This window comes from Centropristis striata, chromosome 19, assembly GCF_030273125.1.
Source record: "Centropristis striata isolate RG_2023a ecotype Rhode Island chromosome 19, C.striata_1.0, whole genome shotgun sequence".
Classification (NCBI taxonomy): Eukaryota; Metazoa; Chordata; class Actinopteri; order Perciformes; family Serranidae; genus Centropristis; species Centropristis striata.
Window position 1 is genome coordinate 31,106,773 of NC_081535.1, and position 23,365 is coordinate 31,130,137.

The following is a 23,365-nucleotide window of genomic DNA, read 5'->3' on the forward strand; positions in this document are numbered from 1 at the left end:
GGTGTTTTAAATAGTTTAGAGCCAAAGTTGAAAGGCGAAAGGTCTCTCGGCGGCTCCGCTGTCCCCCGGCTCGTAGCGAGATCACCGGTAGCGGGGCTATTAGCGGCGCTAATCACCGGCGCTACCGTAACGCCGGTGATCTGGCTACGAGCCGGGGGACAGCGGAGCCGCCGAGAGACCCGCAGCAGCTTGTTTATTGCCCATAAAATCAGTGGATGTGTGTGGCTGAATGACATGAGGGGGAATAAAGCGTGAAAATAAATCTTCTAAATCTAAGAACTGGAGGAGCAAAGCAGCAGCAACACTCTCTCACAGACACACACACAACAAACATCCATTTCTGTTGCTCTACTACGTCATCTGGTATAACTGATCTGATTGACTAAGAGCTACCTACAGACGCTATTGATAGACATTCTAAGCGCCCAATAAACGGCTCCGGAGGATCGTAAACCACACCTCCTCTACGGAGAAATGAATGGCTGGTTTCCAGACCAAATCTCGTTTGAGATTGGTCTGGTGTTAGCCAGGCTACTAAATAAACATAATCTGAAGACATTTTATAAGTTTTTGGGGTTTGTTGCCCGTAGGCAACATTGTACCATAACGGTGCACAAGTGAAAAAGAAAGTTTTTTAAATTAATTTTGACATTTTAAAACAGGTTTCTTGTCTTAATGTTTCCTGTAGGCAATGTAGAGCCATTGAAATGATTGTCTTGAACAGTCTAAGTGTATGAAACTATCCAAACTGAAGGTTTCCTCACCTATCAGTAGGAATATATTTTTTCAGATGGAAAAAGGCCAGGAAATTATGTTTTGAGTGTTTTTTTGTGGCGCAAAATGTCAAAGCTGTTTCCTTTGGAAAAATCTGCAAAATAGGGTTTCAATATGGCCTCCTGGAGGTCATGTGACTATACTTTTCCCCTTTTTTAAAGTATCGCATCACTCAAAAACATGCGTTGTAGAAATTTGACAGGCCAAAAATGAGTACCAGTATGTTGTCTGAGGGCAACACCGTTCCATAGAGGGTTAACTAAATGCAGCTTGTCTCTGCTGCAGAAAGCATGAGAACACTCACCTGCAGGTTAGCACAGGTGGAGAACATGCACGCACTGTCCATGGGTTTGATTGCGTTGCCATGGAGAGAGGGGGCGGGTTTGGAGATGATTGGCGGCTGGGCGGGTGGGAGGAAGGTGGACGCTGGCTCCGTCACCAGAAGAGTTCCTCCCTCTGAGCCGTAACCGAACGACTGGATGGCGTTCTCTGTGACAGCAGCAGAGACACAGAAGGAGTTCATATCATTGTTATATTTGTTATTTATATGTATTCAAACACAAAGTCAGAAAATTGTCTAATTTTCATGAGATTGTGACAGAAACTTTCTATTTCAATTCAGGGTTTCTGTTTGTTCTGTGACAAGCTGCTCTCTTCAATCTGCCTAATAATAACACGCCTTCACACAATCCAGCTGCAGGACATGGTAAGGTTCACTGCTCGGACAAAATGCTGAAGTTTGGTTGAATTAGTGCTCCGTCAGCACTTCTCTAAGGTTAGGGCCAAACAGTTACTGGTTCGACTCTAAAAGACAGTTTAAAGAGGAAATGAATGATGTAAATGGTGGAAGTGAAGTAGTTAGGAGGACGACGTGAGTCGCTACATCGTTCAGTAAAAACCTGATGCAGGAAGTTAAGAGATGTTTTAATCACATGTTGCACTTTGGTAAATCATGGGACACCAACACTGTTCTGCTGGGAGACAGTTTAGGGCTTTTATTCTGTCTTTTTACATATTTTTTTGATAATTTTACGTATTTTTTTGGTTTTCTATGTCTTCTTTAGTGATTTTGTGTCTTATTTTGGTCATTTTAAGCCTTTTGTTGGTCTTTTATCACTTTCTTTTGGGAATGTTATATCCTTTCTTTGGTAAATTTGTTTTTTGCGGGGGGGGAATTCTGTCTCTTATGGGAATTTTACATATTTTGATGGTGTTTTATCACTTTCTTTTTGTGTTTTTTTTTTAGGCAATTTTGTGTTATTTAATTTGACATCCTTTTTTTTTTACATCTCCTTGGGGAAAGTCCTGGCTTTGTTTACCAAACATTACCTCTATTACATTATTATTTTTTCTGCATTACATTTAAGAAGTTGATATCAGCACATTTGTGGCTTGAAAAAAGAATCAAAATCAAATCAAAATGTGTGCAGGTGAATCTTCTGCAGAGCGGCTGAATGATTGATCTGTTGATGGACGCGTTGTTTCATCTCTGAGTGGATGGTCCTCCTCAGGACAGTTTAAAAGTGTGCGTGAAATATGAAATGTATAGATCTGTATGTATAACAGAAGGCGTGAGTGAGTCAGATAAGTGAGAGAAAAGGTCAGCGGAGGAGGAGGAGGAGGAGGAGGAGCTGAAGATCCCGAGACACTTTCTGTCAATAACAGCTTCACCTCTGAGGCTCCTCCGCCTCCTGATGGCAACATGCACATGCACTACGTTTTATATTTCATCTTCCATTAAACATTATTGGATTTTAATCACACGGCTCACAGAGGGAAAAAACGATCGAGATGTTCTGCACTTTAAGTTTAGTTAGATTGATTTGTTTCTGAGCTTTCATGTCACGAATAAAAGAAACAAACGTTCTGTAATCAAAGTTTCATAAGATTCATAAAGTCTTTTAAATAGATGAAAAGCTCTTGTTAATCTCCCTTTTAGAGTTTTGACCTGTTGGTCTCTGGAGGACTGAAGCTTTTAAAACAAAATTAATAAATAAATAAATCAGTCAATAGATACACGAATATGCCATTAAACGCAAAATAAAAGAATATTTTCTGCTTTATACTATATTTTCAGTTTGATTAATTGGTCGTTTCTCCAGTCAACAAAAGCTTCCTCCTGCCCTTTCACATTAAAAGCCCAGAAATAACTGAAAGGCAGTAAGACTTTTAACGTGACCATGAAGGTCACTCGTGGTATTTTAATATAATTACAAGGTGAAGGCAGAAAGTGCAAGCTATTAACAAATAATATTGCATGCATTAGTCCACTCTCAGTGGCTCAGTGTTTATCAGCAGTTATCTTCTTATAAGTCTGGAAAATAAACTGTTCACTCTGAGCGTCTGGAAGAAACAGACAGAGCAACTGGACATCATCTACACTTTCTGTAGATTTATACAATATGTATGAGCAGATATTTGACAATATACAGTATTATTTTAGTTTATTTGTCCTGAGAGAACAATTGGCTACACATCAGTAAAGCACAAGGTCATCTCAAATAATATAAAGGAAAGAGAAAAAAAACTGAGTTTAAATTATGGAAAAAAATAAATTAAAATAAGTAGAAAATGAAAAAAAAGATGTACATATAAATAAGTGGAAAAAGAGAAGAACAGAGTTTGAGAATTAATTAATTTAAAAAATACATTAAGTAATCAATTAAGTAGGAAAAGAAAAAAGTTTGAACTAAGAATATATATAAAAAATACTAAAGTAGGTAGAAAAAAAAATCTAAAAACAGTTTGAACTAAGAATAAAAAAAAAAATGAAATGAAAACAAGTACAAAAATAAAAAACAGTCTTTAAACTAATAATAAATAAGTAAAAAAAAAAAACAATTTCAAATAAGTAGAAAAAGAAGAAAAAGAGAGTTTCAACTAAGACATATAAAAAATGAAATAACATAAACAATAAAATAAATAAAATAAATGAGTACAAAATGAAAAAAATTAACTTAGAATACAAAAATAATGAAACAAATAACTAGAAAAAACAGAGTTTGAACTTATATACTTATATATAAAATTATATATATATTAAAATAATCAAAAAATCAACAGTTTTGAGATATTTCGAGTCTTAAATGGTTGTTTTTCCTCACAGAGTTGAGGTGACAGATGGTATGAAATGTTTGTGTATTTTGGCAACAGAGACCCAGAAGGTCCTGAACCGAACACCAGAAGTGTATCCTGTGTTTCTGAGTCTCTGTGTGTGAGTGTGTGTGTGTGTGTGTGAGTGCGTCAGCGGCTCACTGAGGCAGCTGTTGTGGGTGAAGTCCCGGTGGAAGGCGTCACACTCGCGCTCCTGGCTGCCGGTTCCCCTGCAGCTGCACCACAGGCTCATCGTGATGTTGGACGGACTGCTGTCGGCGTAGTTCGGCGTCACATCAGAGCCTGAGAGAGAGAGAGAGAGAGAGAGAGAGAGAGAGAGAGAGAGAGAGAGAGAGAGGAGGAGGAGGAGGAGGAGGAGGAGTTGATGTTGGGGAGGAATAAGAATTAGGATGCAGATTAGAGAATAAAAGCTAAAGAGGATTTCTGCAAATTGGGAATTGAATCACTGGATGGTTTCCAGAGAGGAAGTGAGTCACCTGCAACAAAGACTCAGAAAGATCCGAATCATCACTGAGCTTCAGATAAAAGCAGGAAAAATAGGAGATTGGGCCCAATAAAGCCTGAATTATCTGCACGATCACAGCTGAATATAATATATATAAAAATAATGTATTCAGAACTTAAAGTCTCTCAGAGCTGCCGAGGTTCAGAAATGATTCTTTACTGTAACATCCCAATAAATACTGCCTTATTTTTCAGGTTTTTGTGTGTTTCAGGGGTTATATTTTTTCTTCTTTTTTAGTGTGCATTACAGTGATTACAGAACAGGTGAAGACAAGAATAGAACCAGCGGTGAAAGAAGTAATCAGATTACTTTACTGCAGTACAAGTACTAATACCACTCTGCAGAAATACTCCACTACAGTAAAAGTCCTGCATTCAAACCTTACTGAAGTAAAAGTACAAAAGCATTAACCGTAAAATATTATTTTATATATTCTGAATATATTATTTTATATATTCTGAATATATTATTGGATCATTATTATTGATGCATTTATGTAAGCAGCGTTTTGGTGTCGTCAAGGTAGGGCTCATTTAGACAACTAAATGAAAATAATATTAATAATAATAATAATAATAATAATAATAATAATAATAATAATACATTTAATTTATATTGTGCTTTTCTAAAATGCTTAAATATACTTTTAGATGCTTTTATTAATGATAATCACTTTAAATGTATCATGTTTTTGATGGTAAATCTTGACCTGAAATGTAACTAAAGCTGTCAGATAAATAAATAGGAGTAAAAAGTACAAAGTTACAATAGATCAATATACACAAGTAAAGTACAAGTACCTCAAAATTGTATTTAAATACAGTACTTGAGTAAATCTTTAAATTAAATTAATTAATTGAAAGTAAATTTCACCACTGAATAGGAAGACATATGGAGCAAAATAACTGCAAAGAAAACAAAAGAAAAGTAAACAAAACAGATTCAAACACCATCAAAAATAAAACCACCAAACAAACAAACAATCAAAACAAAACAAACAAATAAGGAAACAGCAAGAAAAGAAAAAGTCAACATACAAAAGAATATTTTAGAAAATATAAACAGTTTCTATGTGTTGTTTGTACTGTTTATATTTTTAAAAATATTGTAAACTATGAATACATAGAAAATGAAATAATTAAAATAAGCAGAAAAAACTAAAACTAAAATATCTTAAACTATGAATAATTAAAAATGAAATAAATATTTAAATAAGCAGAAAAAATTAAAAATTAAATATTTTAAACTATGAATAATTAAAAATAAAATATTTATATAAGTAGAACAACAAAAAACAAACAAAAAAACAAAATTTGAACTTAGCGTTAAAATACGTAGAAAAAGAAAAAAAAATGAGTTTGAATTAAGAATAAATCAAAATAAATCAAAATAAATATTCAAATAGGTGGAAAAAGAAAAAAGAAGTTTGCACTAGACCAAAATCCTAAAATAAAGTAATTTCTAAAAATGAGTAGGAAAAAAACTGTTTGAACTGAGAATAAATAAAAATAAAACAAAATAAATATTTAAAAAAGAGAAATTTCGAGTCTTGGATGGTTGTTTTTTTGTATGTTGACATCATGGAGGTATTTCAGAAGTGTTGTTGGATGTGTGTGTGGGTTTGTTGTTGGGGAATAGTTGTTTATTTACAGTGTTTAGGTTAATAAATAAACAAACGTCTCACCAATGAGGCCCACGTACGACATCAGGCAGCCGTGGTAGTTGTCGTGCGGGCAGCTGGTGACGGTGTGAGGCGTCACCTGGCAGTTCATGTGGAAGTCAGCCAGCCGAGACCTGAGGAGAGTAATCAGATTACTTTACTCCAGTGAAAGTACAAAAGCATCAAAAGTAAAAGTACTCGTTCAGCAGAATGTTTTATATATATTCCAAATATATTTAACTCATTAATACTGTTATGATGTTTAATAACAGAAAAACTGTCTTCTCACTTTAAATTTATCACGTTTTATAAAAATGTTTAATCACGTTTTTTATGTTAAACCTTGACCTGAAAAAAAACTAAAACTGTCAGATAAATGAAGTGGAGTAAAAATCTACTTAGTTACACTCCACCACTGCCTGCACACACACACACACACACACACACACACACACACACACTGTCACCATGGGAAACACTCTCTGGGTTCTGGTTAATTAATTAAAAAACAAGAAGCAGATCTCTGCCGAGGCCGTGCAGCACGATGAAGCAAGTTGCTGAAAGTGAAAAATAATTGATTGATGTGTTTCTCCTTCAGTCCCCGCTGCAACAAGTCTCATGACCCCAAAGTTGGTAATTTATCTGACAAACTGCTCATGATGTACATATTCACTGAATTTCAACATTTTTAAATCACAAATATGTTGAATATGAACGTACCTGTTCTCAGTGTGACACAAGACAAACATTTTAAACACTTTTATACACAAGAGGAAAAGAAAAGGGTTAAGATTAAACAAAACTCTTATTCCGGACAAAAATAGGGTCACAAAGTCTGGTCTTTGGATCTTCTTGATAAACCCTCTGAACCCAAATGGGCGGTTTCAGGACGTTTTTTTTTTTTTACATTAATCTCTGTGTTCTTGTACTTCACTGTAAGATATAAAATCTCTATAAATCTATAAGTCCTGCAGCTCTCTGGAATCAGCACAATCAACTCAAGCATGTCTTTGTGCAGAATAAAACAGTTAGAATGACAGAAATCAGAAAAAAAGTGGATTCTCTGATTAATTATTTTTCAAAAATGTGAATAAAACAGAATTTCTATGTCAACACTTCCAAGTGTCCACAAGTGTCCTGAATGTAGTAAAACCAGTTTTCTCCTCATATTCTACACAGCCTCTCCTGTCCTCTCCTCTCTGCTCTGTGTAAACAGCCTCTCCTGTCCTCTCCTCTCTGCTCTGTGTAAACAGCCTCTCCTGTCCTCTCCTCTCTGCTCTGTGTAAACAGCCTCTCCGGTCCTCTCCTCTCTGCTCTGTGTAAACAGATTCTCAGTGAATATTTGTCACGTGACCGTTGGTCTCAGCAGAATCAATCATGTCTTCTCAGTGTCTCTGAGGAGCAGAATTTAATGTTTTTAACAGGATCTGGTTAGTGCAAACACTTTATTTTAAATGACACATGGAGAATAAAGAGATTCTAACACAAATATCAACATTTAACACAAGTTTTGCTCAAGGACCGTCGGAAAGGTCAAACTCTGACGATAATGTCTGTTTGTACAGATTCTTTACATTATAAACATTAGATTTTAGCCAATCTTTCAAAGAAAATACACGTTTTAAATGACACATATAGAATAAAGTGATTCTGATGAGGAGAACATCTAGTCATGAAGATGTCATGTGACCTTTTTCTCTTCTCTTCTGCTCGTGTTATCTGAGCACTGTAACCTTCTGTAAAAAAATAGATAAATAACTGAAACAGCTCAAACAGAAGCACAGGAAGCTGGCCTGACAGCTGAAACATCCTGGTGGAAAAAAACGTCTGATTCAGACGCCGTGTGGAGATTATCTGTGCATTTCCAGCCCTCGTCCTGCACTATCCACGACATCATGCATATGTTAATGACAAGGAGCTGTCACAGGCAATAACTGTACAGCTGCTGAGCTTAATCTACTGCCTGTCCTACTTTTCTCTTTCACCACCCTGCCTCTGCTTTGTCTCTCTCGGCTCTGGAACTGCTGAGCTGCTTCTTCTCCTGAACGTCACGCTGCTGAAACACGTCGTACAGTCGCAGCAGCAAGCCGACACAAACGAGATCCCGTCGATATCTGACACCACATGATAGACGCTGTCCACACACACACACACACACATATGCAACAACTGTGAAAGTGCTTGTTGTGTTGCTCGTCTGTCGGCTGCAGGAATGCTGCAGTTTATAGAATGTGCTTTTGACTTTCACACAGAGGTCAGTGTGTGTGTGTGTGTGTGTGTGTGTGTGTGTGTGTGTGTGCGTGTGTGTGTGTGCGTGTGTGTGCATGTGTGTGTCGTCCTGCTTCAGTAATCATGCCGACAATACATTACATTACATTTGTTTCTAACAAAAAACAGAGAATCTGTTTTCATAAACTTGTGTTTTTTTCGCATAGATTTATATTTTTTTCCTTCAAATTTGTGTTTTTTTCTTATTGATTTGTGAGTATTTTCTTATAAATGTGTGTTTTTTATTCTCTTAAATTTGTGATTTTTTTTCTCATAAATTTGTGATTTTTTTTCTCATAAATCTGTGATTTTTAAAATAAATGTGTAATCATTTTTCCTCAAATCTGTACGTTTATTTTCTTATACATTTTTGGGGTTTTTTTCTGGTGAATTTGTGATTTATTTACTCCCAGCACGCTGACACAAATGTGTGATCCTGTCGATATCTGACACCACATGATAGACGCTGTCCACCTGTGTGTGTGTGTGTGTGTTTACGAGTGCTGTACACACACACACACACACACACACACACACACACACACACACACATACATACACAAACACTGTGAAAGTGTTTGTTGTGTTTGCTCGTCTGTCGGCTGCAGGAATGATGCAGTTTGACAGCCTGAGTGCTGTGCTTTTGACTTTCACATAGAGGTCAGTGTGTGTGTGTGTGTGTGTGTGTGTATGTGTGTTGTCCTGCTTGAGTAATCCTGCCAACGATGTCAACTCGAGACAAAAGACACAACCATAATCCACAATGACAAAAGCACACTTTCCTCCAGTCCCTCTGTCTCACTTTGTGCTTCTCTGAATGACACACATGTACTGCACACACACACACACACCCTTGGCCTGTATGCAGTGTGAGGAGTGACTCAGATGGTCGGTTCAGTCCCGGTTTGACAGCCAATCTTCACAATTCAAACGACTTGTATTTCATAATGTTACATTTAATGTCATCAGAGGTTCTTTCGTATGAAACTAGACGATCTGAGGAATCCTTCTGTACCGTGTCAGGATATCTTTTTAGGAAGGAGGTTAAATAAGAAATGATGTCCATTATCAAACTTTGATACAGATATCTGAATGAAAAGAGGTTCTATGTGTCTCTATTCGCATCCTCTTGTGGCTTCAATGTTGCCAATCTCACAGGTTCATCCTCACATGTTTGATATCCTCATGGGAGGGATAGCATTTAGGATTTACCCCTTTTTTCTTTTTTGACTCCCCGTTGCTTGAGGCATCTATAACTGTTAGAGATAAAATCCCCACATTAATGGTGCCCCGTGTGAGGCATCATATATTTGTTATAAGGCATCCTAAAATCCCAACACTGGTTAATAACGGACCTGCAGATATCTGAATGAAAATAAATTCTGTGTTTCTATGTTTAGTCTGAAGCTGAATCTTATTGTCTGTCCCTCAGAGTGTGTGTGTGTGTGTGTGTGTGTGTGTGTGTGTGTGTGTGTGTGTTGTCTCAGTGAGGCAGAATAACTGTTTCCTGGTTCGTTTTGGGTGAGTCAGCTGAGGGGCGGAGCTTTAACCCAACAGTTTATCAGGTCAGAGTCTCATTCAAAACTGGTTAATAACTGACCTGCAGATATCTGTTCTGTGTTTCCCCATGAGTCTCTTTACAGACATGCTGTAACATGCAGTAAAATGTGTTATTGTGTCCTCTTGTGTGTGAATATTTGTGCATCCTGAGGTCCCTAAACAGTCTGTGAGCTGCATAAATTGGGTCTTGCAGACTGGATTTAAGAAGATCTAAAGAATCTATTAGTACCAAACATGTCATGGTATCTTCTCAGGAAGGAATTTAAATAATACTCCCAAGTAAGAGAAACGCTCCAAAGCGAGAAAACAGCCACAGCAACCCTCTGACCTCCAGATATCTGAACAAAACGGGTTCTAATAACTCAAGAGTCTTTACAGACAAACCCACTTTATGCCGTTAACATGCAGTTTGGTACAGAAACCTGCAGGTTTTTTTTCATGCATTTTCACCATTTCTGCATCCCTGGGTCCCTAAACAGTCTGTGAGCTGCATAAATCGGGTCTGATTGGAAAACTGAGACTCTTTTGAGACTTTTTTTTTATTTTTATTTTTTTTTTTTATATTTTTTACCACACACAATCAACAGGTTACAGAGGATATGCACAAAACTCCAACCCCCACAACTCATATTCCCTCACATAGGGTAAATCAAAATAGCTCTAATAATATTCACAGAAACACGAGCTTGCCAAAGTCAAAAACTTATTACAGAAAGCGAGACACCTTCCAATCTTAACCGGGGGGCTGGTCCCTTTCACACCACTCAGAAAACCAAAATAATATCCAAACCTATACCCTCAACACACAACAGACACTGTTACACAGCATAAATAAGGAACAAATAAAACATATGAGAAAAAAAAAATGTGGATTCAACGAGCCCAATGTTCTTCATGTGTGATGATGTTAGTGAGTGAAACTTGAGCTCAGTGTATAAAATGAGCTGCTGTGACCTCTAGGATAATCAGCCTCATGAAACGTTACAACCACAAACTAGAGACCTAGAGCGTTCAGAGGATGGACGGCTGACACTCTAGATTCACAATAAGGGGCAACACTTTCTCAGCAGGCAACACAACACAATTGCTGCCATACAATCGCACAAAATACACAAATCTACTAAATGTCAAAAGTTTCTGAAACCAAATCACAGTATGGATATTTCTCTGCTCTGAATGTGGGGTTTCTGGTTACTGTCAGCCGCCGTACATGAAGCCATGCCCACTGCCACAAACCTGCCCTGGCCCTTCACAATAAAAGCCCAATAATGAATTAACAGTGCAAATGCCATAAAATGAATTACTTTAATTACAAATATTACTGTACAACTGTAAATTACCTTTTTAATTAATTATCTGTTAAATAACTTATAGTTGAGAGTATTTTTTGCTCTTGAACACCAATAAACAAAAAACAATCAATGAGAACAAAGTTTTTACAGAATTGATCAATAATGGAACAGGAAACCACAGAGACGCCTGCCAGTCACAGAGTGATTGACAGCTCGTCTGACATCATTTCCTCACACTGACAAACAAACATCACAAGGACAACGTGGTCACATGTTCCTCAAAGACTTCAGGACGATGCTGATCGTCTATTCCTGCTGTCCTGCAGCCACAGAGACCTTCACTGGTAAAACCTGCAGTGGGGTATTGTTCTGATCAAAACTGGAAAAATATGGAAACATCTTCTCAGTGAAAGTGTGTGTGAAGGTGTGTATGTGTGTGTTAGTGTCAACATCAGAGAAGGACAGCTTTCCTCTGTTCCAGTCCAGATCCACTCTGATCCTCTGGAGCTCCTTCTGCACTACGAGAACAGTTTCTTCCTCTGATGGTGACTTTGATAAGTATTTATCTCCATAGAACCATATTCTCCATAATTCAGACCAAAGGCCTCGTCTCCTCTGGACAGACTCTGCTAACACACCCAGATCCCAGCATGTATTGTCTCCAATCTCGACCTCCCAGCTGTGAGTCCCTGAGTTAAATCCCTCAGAGCCCAGAACAGAGTAATAATCAATCCTCTCTGGATTATCAGGAAGCTCCTGTTCTTCTTCTCCTACTCTCAGACTGGTCAGATCTTCAGACAGGATGAGGTCTGGACCAGCAGTGTTTGGGTCCAGAACAACAGGACTATAGGAGACCATGTCCTTCATCTTGTTCCAGATGTTGAAGGCCAGGTTGCCCAGGTGTTTGGCCTGGTCTATCAGAGCTCCTGAGGGCAGCTGTGGATCCTCCAGCAGGGGGCGCTGCTGGACTCTTTCCACTGCAGCCTTGTAGTTGTTGAGGAATGAGACGTGTTCAGCTCTCAGCTCGTCCTCTGTGGCTCTGACTGTGTCTGAAAGAGCTGCTATCTCTCTGCTCAGAGCCTCCATCTTCTCCTCCATCATCTGACTGTTCTGCTCCTCTTCCTCCCTCAGTGCAGCCATCCTGGCCTCCTCTTCCTCTTCTAGAAACTGGTGAAGCTTCTTAAACTGCTCCTTAATCTGCGTCTCTGTGCGTCGGGCCTGGTCCTGAATGTGTTCTGCTGCTTGATCAAACTCCTCTTTAACTTCTTTAAAAACCTCTAACTTCTTCTTTAAAGGCTTCAGAGTTTCCTGAAGTTCCTTCTTGTGTTGTTGTGCAGCTTCATCGATGGGTCTGAATCTGTGGTTGGAGTGTTCTTCTGAGTCTCTGCAGACGAGACACACTAGCTGCTGATGGTCCAGACAGAAGAGTTTGAGTGTCTCAGAGTGCAGACTGCAGAGAGACTCTGAAGCTCTCTGATCTCTCTCCTGTAAGAAACTCTCACACAGCTTCTTTAACGCCAAATCACAAGGTGGAGGACTGTTTGAAGATCTTTTCCTACAGACCGGACACTCTCTGGTTTGTTTCCCCGTCCACCAGCTCTGCAGACAGTCTCTACAGAAGCTGTGGCTGCATGACAGGACAACAGGATCTTTAAAGATGTCCTGACGGACAGAACAGCAGAGATCCTCCTCTAACTTGGAAGCCATTTAGTCTCTGAGTGAAGCTGAAACACAGCAGACAAACAGCTCAGCCACTCCCTGTTCTCTCAAAGTTACTTTCCTGTAAAACTGTCGTTCAGTTTGTGGATTCGGCAGCTGGGTGAAGTGGAGCTGTTCCAGTGTTCCCAGTAACCTCCTGAAGTCGTCCTCTTTCAGTCAAAGTGGAGGTTTTAGTCTGAAGCTGAATCTGATCGTCCGTCTCTCAGCGTGTGTGTGTGTGTGTGTGTGTGTGTGTGTGTGTGTGTGTGTGTTGTCTCAGTGTGGCAGAATAACTGTTTCCTGGTTTGTTTTGGATGAGTCAGCTAAGGGGCGGAGCTTTAAGACAACAGTTTATCAGGTCAGAGTCTCATTCAAAACTGGTTAACAACTGACCTGCAGATATCTGTTCTGCATCTCTACTTTGAGACTAAAATGTTCAATCCTGCTTCTGCAACGTTTTTCTGCAGCATGTTCTGACTCTGGCTGCTCACAGTCTACCGGCAGTGTTGGTGTATGTGTGTGTGTGTGTGTTTGTGTGTGTGAGAGAGAGAGAGAGTGTTGCTTGCTGCGTTGCTTCTCCAGTTCTCGCTTTCTACAAGATTATTTATTTTTACGCCTTATTCCCCCTCATGTCATTCAGCCACACATCCACTGATTTTATGGTCAATAGACGAGCTGCTGGGGGTCTCTGGGCGGCTCCGCTGTCCCCCGGCTCGTAGTCTGATCACCGTGGTTACAGCAGCGAGCGGTAGCGTTCTTAGGTTTTCTTCATTATTAAAGTAATCCAGTGATAATTATTTGTATGTGCATGTTTACTCTGCAAACTGGAGCTGCTAACAGATACTTCTGCTCACTTTAAATGGAGAAAATTTGCAAAAGTTGGCTTAAAAGTCCCTGGTTGTCCCTTTAAAGCAGCACCACAACTATTTTGTATTGTACTTCCATAGAGCTGAAGAAAGAAGAGGAAGATTCAACAAGATTCAAGAGTTCAAAAGTTCATTTTTCATCAATACATGTTCATAAATCAGCTTAGAAATCCCAGGGAAAATATGTTACTTATAGCTGCAGAACCAGCCTGAAAATGGTCATGTTTTTAAGTTTTCTTCAGTAAAGTAATCCAGTAATAATTATCTGTACATGCATGTGTGCACTGCAAACAGGAGTTGCTGACAGATAATTCTGCATACCTTTCATGCCTTGACTTATCAACCTGTTAATGTTTAGGGTGAAAACAACAAACTGACAGACTGAAAGATCGAGAAAGAAGCTTTAAATGAACCCTGCAGCGCTCACATGAAAAACCTCTGAGCCTTTATCTTCCTGCAGAAAGCGTCAGTCATGCCTTATTTAAAATATGTTTATTTTTTTCAAGTATCTTCCCTCTTCCTCGCTCTTACTACGAGCGTCTGGAATGTAATTCAGAGGAGACATCTGAGGTCAGAGAGAGTACAGTAGCTCTCCGGGTTGGTGATTAGTTGAGATGAATCTTTAACGAGCCCTGTGGGGAAACGAGAAATCTCCGGCAGGATTTGATCAAGTGGTTTCACTCAGCGCCGCGTGCTGCGACCTGCTGCCGTCTGCAGCTCGCCGCCGGCTACCTCTGCCCTTCACTTGTGTTGTTTAAAGATCAATTAGAGCCTCATCTATTCATTAGTGCTCATATTAGAGGTTCCATCAACGCCTGACAGGACTTTGAAACTCTGAAACTTCCTTCATATTTTGGTAACACTTTACAATGACCATCATTTATAAATGGTAAACAGATAGTTTATTAATGTTTAATCATCATTTATAAACCGTATATAGACCAATTAGAATGGATACATACATCATTTATTAATGTTTAACTGACTACATCATCCATAAATGACAAATAGATGGTATATTAATGTAAGTTTATAGTTACTTTACCATTAACAAACAATTCAATTATAATTAATAGTTTATCAGTAGTTTTAGGTGCACACATTTTAACATTTTAACATCATATTAAGTATGTTAATGATTTTGAAATGATTCATAGAACTTTAAGAAATTGTTTTAAAACATTTAAAGATTAAATATGTATAGCACTTAATGTAAATGGTTAATAATTGGTCTATAAACCATCTATAAACATTACTTAGTTGGTTATTGTAAAGTGTTACCCATATTTTTTAAAACTCATCTTAAAACCTATTTTTATTCCTTGGCTTTCAACTGCGCATGAGACTCTGCTCTTGTTTTAGTGTTTTATGGTTTGCTTTTATTTTTTTTTAAATTGTTTTTAGAAAAAGCAATGCAACGATTTATTTTAGTGTGTATTCCTGTTTTATTTATTGTATTGTTTCTTGTTTGCTTGTTTATGTACAGCACTTTGTTGCGGCTGTGGTTGTTTTTTAAAGTGCTTTACAAATAAAGTTGAGAGAGTTGAGTTGCAACAAGTGAGAGGAAGGTTTAAATGATCTCCATCACCAGTGGAGTTATATATCATATATATCATATATCATATCTTATATATGCAGCTCCTGTTTGCAGTGGAACGATCACTTTATGAACAACATGATGATCCTCAGGACAATTCTGCAGGGTTTTGTGATTTGAAGGTGGATTTATGGACTTCAGAGATAACTTCCTGCTGTCGTTGGGTCAAATTTGACCCATTTTATAATGTTTGAATATCAGAAATTTGGGTGTTTTTCATCTACAAAATAACAGTCTTTTGATTTGCATCAGTTAAAAAATCATTTATACTTCTTTGCACAAGTCTTGTTAGTATGAATCATTGAAAAGTTGAATAATAAGCAAAAGCATTCACACCAGATCATATTCTCAGGAAGTCTGTGTGTTTACATGTTTTGATGCAATATCTAGTTTAATATGTAACATTCACACATGAAAATGGCCAAAAACAACTTGACTCTGTTGTGTTTTTACATTCTCCTCTCATAATTTGTGATTTTTTTCTCTCATACATTTGTACGTTTCTTTTCTTATACATTTGAGATTTTTTTCTTATAAATTTGTGATTTTTTAAAAATAAATGTATGATTTTTTTCCTCATAAATGTGTGAGTATTCTCATAAATGTATGTTTTTTCTCATGATTTGTGATTTTTTTCTCATAAATTTGTACATTTTTTTAAATAAATTTGTGATTTTTTTAAAGATAAATTTGTGATTTTACTCATAAATTTCCATTTTTTTCCTCATAATTTGTGCAGTTTTTTTCTTGTAAATTTTCTTTCTTGTAAAATCAGTTTTTTCTCATAAAGTTGTATGTTTTTTCTAAGAATATTGAATGTATATATGTATATATGTATATATATATACATATATACAGAGAGAGAGAGAGAGAGAGAGAGAGAAAGAGATATGTATATATAGAATATTCGGATTGAGTCCTACTGCGGAGCTGCAGAGCTTCTGAGCTCTCTGAATCGATCCTTTCAGACTAACCTGCAGCTCATCACTCCTCAGAGGAAACAAACTAAAAATAGCTCAGTGACGACCAGCTGACGTTTCTTACTCTTTAACAGTGACATTTCAGGTAAGAGCGGGGAGAACAAATGGAGCCACACCCTGAATACCTTACTTATATAAACATGGATTAAACCCACAGCCAGAGTGTTTGTGTGTGTGTGTGTGTGTGTGTGTGTGTGTGTGTGTGTGTGTGTGTGTGTGTGTGTGTGTGTGTGTGCATGTGATGCTCTCATTATTTCCGTGTGAGCGAGAGAAGGTGAAGAATATTAAAATGAAATTACAGCGAAGCTCTGACTATTGTGTGATTCACACTCAACATTCAACCCGTACATTTAGTTTTATTCTGTGTGTGTGTGTGTGTGTGTGTGTGTGTGTGTGTGCTCCCTCTGTGACCCTGACGTGTCAGTCATGGTGTAACACTCACACGTCCCTCGAGTGTTATTTAATTATCATGTCGCCATTGACTGGGATAAACAGACACACACACACACACACACAAACTGTAAAAGAAACATGATTGAACAAAAAGATGAAGCCGTAAAGAAGAAATATTTACCCTATTTTGTCAATTTTTACTCTTTTTAAAGTCTCCTCTCTGTGTCCTTGTGTTTCACTACAAAATAATAAACTCTAACTCTAATGAAAACCCTGCAGCTCTGTGGAATCAGCACAATCAGAACAACTCAAAAATGTGTTTGTGCAGAATAATCGAGTTGGAATGACAGAAATTAGAAAACAACAGTTGAATTTCTCTGATAAATTATTATTTTGAATCGTAATAAAACAGAATATATATATAAACACTTTTCCAAGTGCCCACGCAAGTGTCAACGATGTTGTAAAAAAAGCCCCACAAAATTACAAAAAAGACACACAATTTAAAAAACAAAAAAGACTCATTCACTCGCAGTGGTTCAATAAAAAGTTATTCACAAAAAAAAAAGACTCAAAAAAGACATAAAATGACCATAAACCAGTTTTCTCCTCATTTTGTACAACAGCCTTTCCTGTCCTCTCCTCTCTGCTCTGTGTAAACAGCCTCTACTCTCCTGTCCTCTCCTCTCTGCTCTGTGTAAACAGCCTCTCCTGTCCTCTACTCTCTGCTCTGTGTAAACAGCCTCTCCTGTCCTCTCCTCTCTGCTCTGTGTAAACAGATTCTCAGTGAATATTTGTCACGTGACCGTTGGTCTCAGCAGAATCAATCATGTCTTCACAGTGTCTCTGTGGAGCAGAATTTAATGTTTTTAACAGGATCTGGTTAGTGCAAACGCTTTATTTTAAATGACACATGGAGAATAAAGAGATTCTGACACAAATATCAACATTTAACACAAGTTTTGGTCATTTTCTATAACTGATGATCTGTTCAAGGTCCATTTGAAAGTTCAAACTCTGACGTTACAGCCTGTTTTTACAGTTTCTTTCTTCAATAATTGATGGATTTTTGCAGATATTCTAAAGTAAACACACTCTTCCGGTTGAGAGAGTTCAGAGGGTTGAAGGAAACATTTCACACTGAACATCTGGATGAATATATGCATGTTTATCACACAGTCCTATATCTGGCTGAGTGTTCTGTTTGTGTTCACGGTGAGGCTGCAGGACTGAAACCTGGAACACCAGAACAGTCGTCCTCTACCGGTGCAGAAGGAACAATAACTGATTTATTTCTGGATGCAGAAATGAAACTGATAACAGAAACTATTTCCAGAAGAAATCAATCCCTCGTCAGAGAAAAGAATAAAAGTTCGAATGTCCCTTTAATTCTTCCCAGAGCAACAAACATCATGTTTCATCTCGTTTTACTCTGAAAGACATAAAGATGTCCTGACACAGAGGCAATGATCCGGGTCACCTTGGCATCCTAATGAAGTTATAAATACACAGTTAAAGCAGCTGTTCTGCAGGAAGCTGCACAGAGTTCAACAGCAGCAGCTGCACCAATTTCCAGATGTTTCCATAAAACTTCACGACTAACGCTGAGAGGGAACACGCATCATTTTCAGCAGATTAATAAAAGCAACGAGCCTCATTTCTTCTTCAGCAGTTGGATGCAGAAAAACTGTTTAACATTGTGTTTGCAGAGCAAAAGTTGTGCCCACAGAAACATTTGCAGAAATCATTTTCTCTAAAGAACAAAAACCCAGCGTTTTCATAGAAAGGAAATGTAAAAACAGGCTTTATAATCACAGTTTAAGCTTTCCTTCTGCCCTTGAACGGCTCATCTGTTATGAAAGTTTGCATTATAAAAAGTGACCAAAGCTTTTCTAAAAACATTAAATTCTGCTCCTCAGAGACACTGTGAAGACATGATTGATTCTGCTGAGACCAACAGTCACGTGACAAATATTCACTGAAAATCTGTTTACACAGAGCAGAGAGGAGAGGACAGGAGAGGCTGTTTACACAGAGCAGAGAGGAGAGGACAGGAGAGGCTGTTTAGTAATTTTGTTATATCTTTTTGTAATTTTGTGATTTTTTTTTAAATTTTGTGTCTTCTTGGTAATTTTGTGTATTTTTTAAAGTAATTTAGTAATTTTTGTGTCTTCTTTTGGTAACCCTACATCTTTCTTTGTCTTTTTTGGGTACATTTCGTGTCTTTGTGGTAATTTTATGTCATCTTTAGGAGAATTTGTGCTTTTGGTGGGTATTTTTGTGTCTTTTTTGGTCATTTGTGTCTTGTTTTTTTGTCAGTTTGTGTTTTTTTTGTGTCTTTTTGGCTGCTTTAACCCTACATGCATTAGTGCGCATGTGTGTGTGTGTGTGTGTGTGTGTGTTTATGTGTGTGTGACATCTGTCTGGTGATTAGCTGCTTTGTTTTGTCTCGATGTTGTCTTTAATTAACAGTCCCTCAGTGGTGCTGCTCATTAACATGTTTACATATTTGCATAGCATATGAGTTTAATGTGTGTGTGTGTGTGTGTGTGTGTGTGACTAAGACTCTCGGTGACATCATCACTCCCTGCTTCCTGTCCTCCTCGGGGTTAACTCGCCTTATTTTCCTCACATTCTCGTCCGTCGCTCCTCGCCGCTGCTGCAGAGCGAGCGGACGCACTCAGAGGAAATGAGATGAATCAGGGAGTGTGTTTGTGTAAACTTTCTCACACACACACACACACACACAGAGCGGGAGTGGAGTGCGAGGCCTGTTGCGCGGCGGCGTCCTCTGTGACCTCCAGAAGAGAGGCAGCTATTTCCATCACGCCACCCGCTCACCTCACTGACCGTGTAATGGAGCGATGCAGGCGCTAGATTGGCTTCCTCGCCTTAAAACACCACTCAGCCGCCGCCGCCGGCTCCGGGAAAGCAGTTTGGTGCCGCATGCCTCGGTGCGCGGGCGTGTGTGTTTGCATACATACCACTGTCATTAGAGGGAGTGTTCCTGCTCTGATGGGGGTCACGAGGAACCCGATACACATAAATCTTCACATCACCAGATGTGTCCTGATGCTGAGTGGATCGGAGCGGCGCTGTGTGTTCTGTGTGTGTGAGAGGTCGAGACGGGTCGCCGCACACAAATCACAAACGCACATATTTGCTCCTGCGGCGGCTGTTTCACAGACTGACGTCGAACCGTCTGCAGGAGCAACAGAACGAGACCAAACATCAATACAGGACGTCTGTTCAGCAGCAGAATACGACTCAATCAACCGAGAGGGGCATTAAAACGGCGTTCTATGAAAGACCCCAGCAGGGGGCGCCACCGTCCGGTCCTCTCTATCTCAACACAAACTGAGTCGACTTCTCACCTCATTTACCAGCTCAGAAAAACTTCTGGTGGCGACATTCTGGTTTCAGTCTCTAGTTTCAAGCCGTCTTCAAGACAATCTGATGTTATTGTGTAAATAATGGCCTTTTTCGCTAATTTTGTCTTTTTTTTTCGTAATTTTGTCATTTTCGTCATTTTTAGTAAATTTGTGTCTTTTTTTTAAGTGTGTCTTTTCGGTAATTTTGTGTATTTTTTTTATAATGTAGTCACTTTTGTGTCTTTTTTTGAAAAGCCTGCATCTCTTTTGGTAATTTTTTTTGGTCATTTTTGTGTCTTTTTTTGTAATTTTGTTTATTTTTTTTAAAAAAAATCTGTGTCTTTTTTGGTCATTTTATGTCTCGTTTTTGATCAGTTCGTGTCTTTTTTGATGATTTTGTGTCTTTTGGGGGTATTTTTTGTGTCAGTTTTTGGTCACTTTACGTCTTTTGTGTTTTTTTGTAATTTTTTTCTTTTTTTTTGGTAATTTCTGAGTCTTTTATTTGATAATTTTGTGTCTTTTTTTCTGTCATTTTTGTATATTTTCTTCTTCATTTAAAAACGTTTTGTTCAGCGTTCGGTCGGACTGAAAGACTCCAAGCAGTCGCTGCTCACTTTCTCCGCTCAGTAACAAACATTTAGTTTATGTTTGGACCCGTCCTCGCTGCTCCACAGTCAGATCTGCTCTCTGCTGCTTTCAACAAACAAAGAACTGGATGCTTCAAACGTTCACAAACCAACGTCAGTGTAACCACAGCCATCATTTATATAGTCTGTGACTGTTTGGATGTGATACATAACAAACCTGTGTGGGTGACACAGAGTGATATAAGGCATTAATGCTCTGATCTCTGTGGCTCACTGATCAGGACCGGCACTGTCCACATCAAGTCCTTTGGTGTAAAGGTCAGCAGAACGTTAACTGACAAGAGAAAGATTCTGATTAAAAAGGTTAATAATACCTAGAAAAGGTCTCAAGATATTTTGAGTGTGCTTGACTCTGGCCCGTAACTCTCATTATGCATCACATAATAGACACTGACAAATAGTTTACAGTTTATGATCTCTTCTGTTGCTGAGGTATGTGACGGATCAAGTCTTCAACACGTCTGTGTGTGTGTGTGTGTGTGTGTGTCTGTCTGTGTCTGTGTGGCGGCCACCAATCAGAGCAGAGCAATCAACCACAGCTCTTCCTGTGACATTTGAAGCCACTGAGAGAGAAAAACAGCTGAAAGTTCCCCTCGAACAGAAAGCATTTCTGTCCAAACGGTAGCTCCTCTCATTAAAACACTTTGAGCATCCTGAGTACTTCCTGAACGTCTATATATGTGTTTTGTGAAGAAAAATGATGAAATTGTTTTTTTAGAGCGATCAGAAAAAACTGGTACCTCAGCTCCAGAAATGTTCCCTCCTTTTTACCATGGAGGTCTATGAGGCTGTGGGTGGTGTTGGTAGATCATCTGTACGTCCTACACCCAAAATATAACTCTGACAGCTTTACCACACCAATGTGAGGGAGAAGACCAATTTCCCTGCATCTGCCGCCTCGAGCGCAGTTTCCAAATTTATTTTTTGACAGATTTTTCTCTCCCTCTGCACTCTAGCAATGATGTCATGCACTCTAGTCTCTCCATAGGGTTACATTGGGGGGATTTTTTTGGCATGTTTTTGCCAAATAATTTGAAAACCGTTTGCCGAAACCCTTAGAAAAGTCATAGCAGACTTGTCATGGCCGAGCCGGTCGATTTGATACCTTTTTAGTGTATGTGTGACCAAAACTATGGGAGGAGTAGTGAACCGGAAAAAACACACAGAAGAAACGAAAGAATATATAGGAAAAAGCCCGGTGGAGAGTTTATAGTGCACACTCATAACACATAAACTGTGAAGTGAAAACACAGTGAAAGGCTCAAAGTTGTGTTTGGATGTCCACGTTGCCGTGGATACGCATTGTTCTTCTTCTATCATGTCACAAACATAAAGATCTGATAATTATTTCTGTTTTTCCAGCTTGTGGTTGTGATAGATGATGTCATTTTGGTGCCTGTGTTCTGACAGCCAAAATCACTGTTTTTATTTAAGGAGTCTGGTGGCTTTGCAGAGACTGAAATGTGCTAAAACAAAAATAGATAATCAATATCAGTAGTTATATTTATAATATTTCCTCCTCTCTCCTCCAGCTGCACCCATTAGGGACACTAATATTTTCCTCCTGAGTCGACTTCTCATCATCATTTTTACCTTCATGATGTTTCTCTCCGAGGATTAACTGCAGGTGACTGAACTCTTCTTTTAAATGCAAACTGATTTAAAACCTTTCAGCACTGCCTGTAGGTTTCTCATCCATTACTCGTGTTTTTAATGACTCCTACTGTCAGTCAGCAGCTGCTCCGTCCCCAGCGGAGCAATAAAGCAATAAACGAGCAATAAATGTACATTACTTGGTCATCTTGTGTCTTTTCCCTGTATCTTTTGGGGACTTTTTTTGTAATTTTGTGTCTTCTTTTTGTAAATTTGATGTCTTTTGTTGCTCTTTTATGACGTTTTTGCAAATTTATTTTGTCATGTTTTTGGTAATTTTGTGTCTTTTGTTGCTCTTTTATGACTTTTCTCATGATCTTTTGTTTTTTTCTGGTTTTTCTTTTTTGTAATTTTGTGTCTTATTTTGCAATTTTTTTTTGTAATTTTAGTATTAATATTTTCTGGATAATTGTGTGTCTCTTCTTGCTCTTTTTATGACATTTTTGTAATTTTGTGTCTCTTTGGGTAATTTGTACATCTTATTCATAATTTTGTATATTTCTTTTATTTTCTAAGTAGTTATGTGTTTTTGTTGCTCATTTACGACTTTTTTTGTAATTTTGTGACTTTTTTTAGTATTTCTTTGGTCATTTTGTGTCTTTTTCTGTTTTTTTTTTTGTTGTAATTTAGTGTCTTCTTTTGGTCTTTTTTTGTAATTTTATGTCGTATTTTGCATTTTTGGGGGGAATTTTGTCATTTTTTGTATTTTGATGTATCTTGTATCTTGATATTTTTATGTTACTTCTTGCTCTTTTATGACTGTTTTTTTTTTTTTTTTTTTTTTTTTTTACATGTTTTTGTAATTTTGTGTCTTCCTTTCATTTTCTGGGGAATTTTGTGTTTTTGTTGCTCTTTTATTACTCTTTTCTTTGGTCATTTTGTGTCTTTTGAAAATTTTCTGTCTTCCTTCGGTCTTTGGTTGCTCTTTTAAGACTTTTTGGTAATTTTTTTGTAGTTTTGGGTATTTTTGTCTTTCTTCTTTTGGCC

General features: G+C 38.0%; 2 protein-coding genes across 2 annotated transcripts in view; both read right to left on the minus strand.

Annotated features, from left to right (window-relative positions):
- gfra2b (GDNF family receptor alpha 2b) overlaps window positions 1-23,365 on the minus strand; it is a gene marked incomplete at its 5' end in the record, with an annotated part of 113,181 nt that overhangs the window by 13,719 nt on the left and 76,097 nt on the right. Inside the window, 3 exons of the mRNA XM_059357685.1 lie at window positions 1,079-1,263; window positions 4,030-4,170; window positions 6,078-6,187. Coding sequence (XP_059213668.1) covers window positions 1,079-1,263; window positions 4,030-4,170; window positions 6,078-6,187 — 436 coding nt within the window. The remainder of the gene's footprint in view (window positions 1-1,078; window positions 1,264-4,029; window positions 4,171-6,077; window positions 6,188-23,365) is intronic.
- On the minus strand, window positions 10,747-13,104 carry LOC131992304 (nuclear factor 7, brain-like). Its single transcript, XM_059357838.1, has one exon. The coding sequence runs from the start codon at window positions 12,878-12,880 to the stop codon at window positions 11,480-11,482; it is 1,401 nt and encodes a 466-aa protein (XP_059213821.1). The 5' UTR covers window positions 12,881-13,104; the 3' UTR covers window positions 10,747-11,479.

Coding starts and splice junctions, on each gene's coding strand:
- LOC131992304 (XM_059357838.1), bottom strand. CDS start 12,880: ATGGCTTCCAAGTTAGAGGAGGATCTCTGCTGTTCTGTCCGTCAGGAC.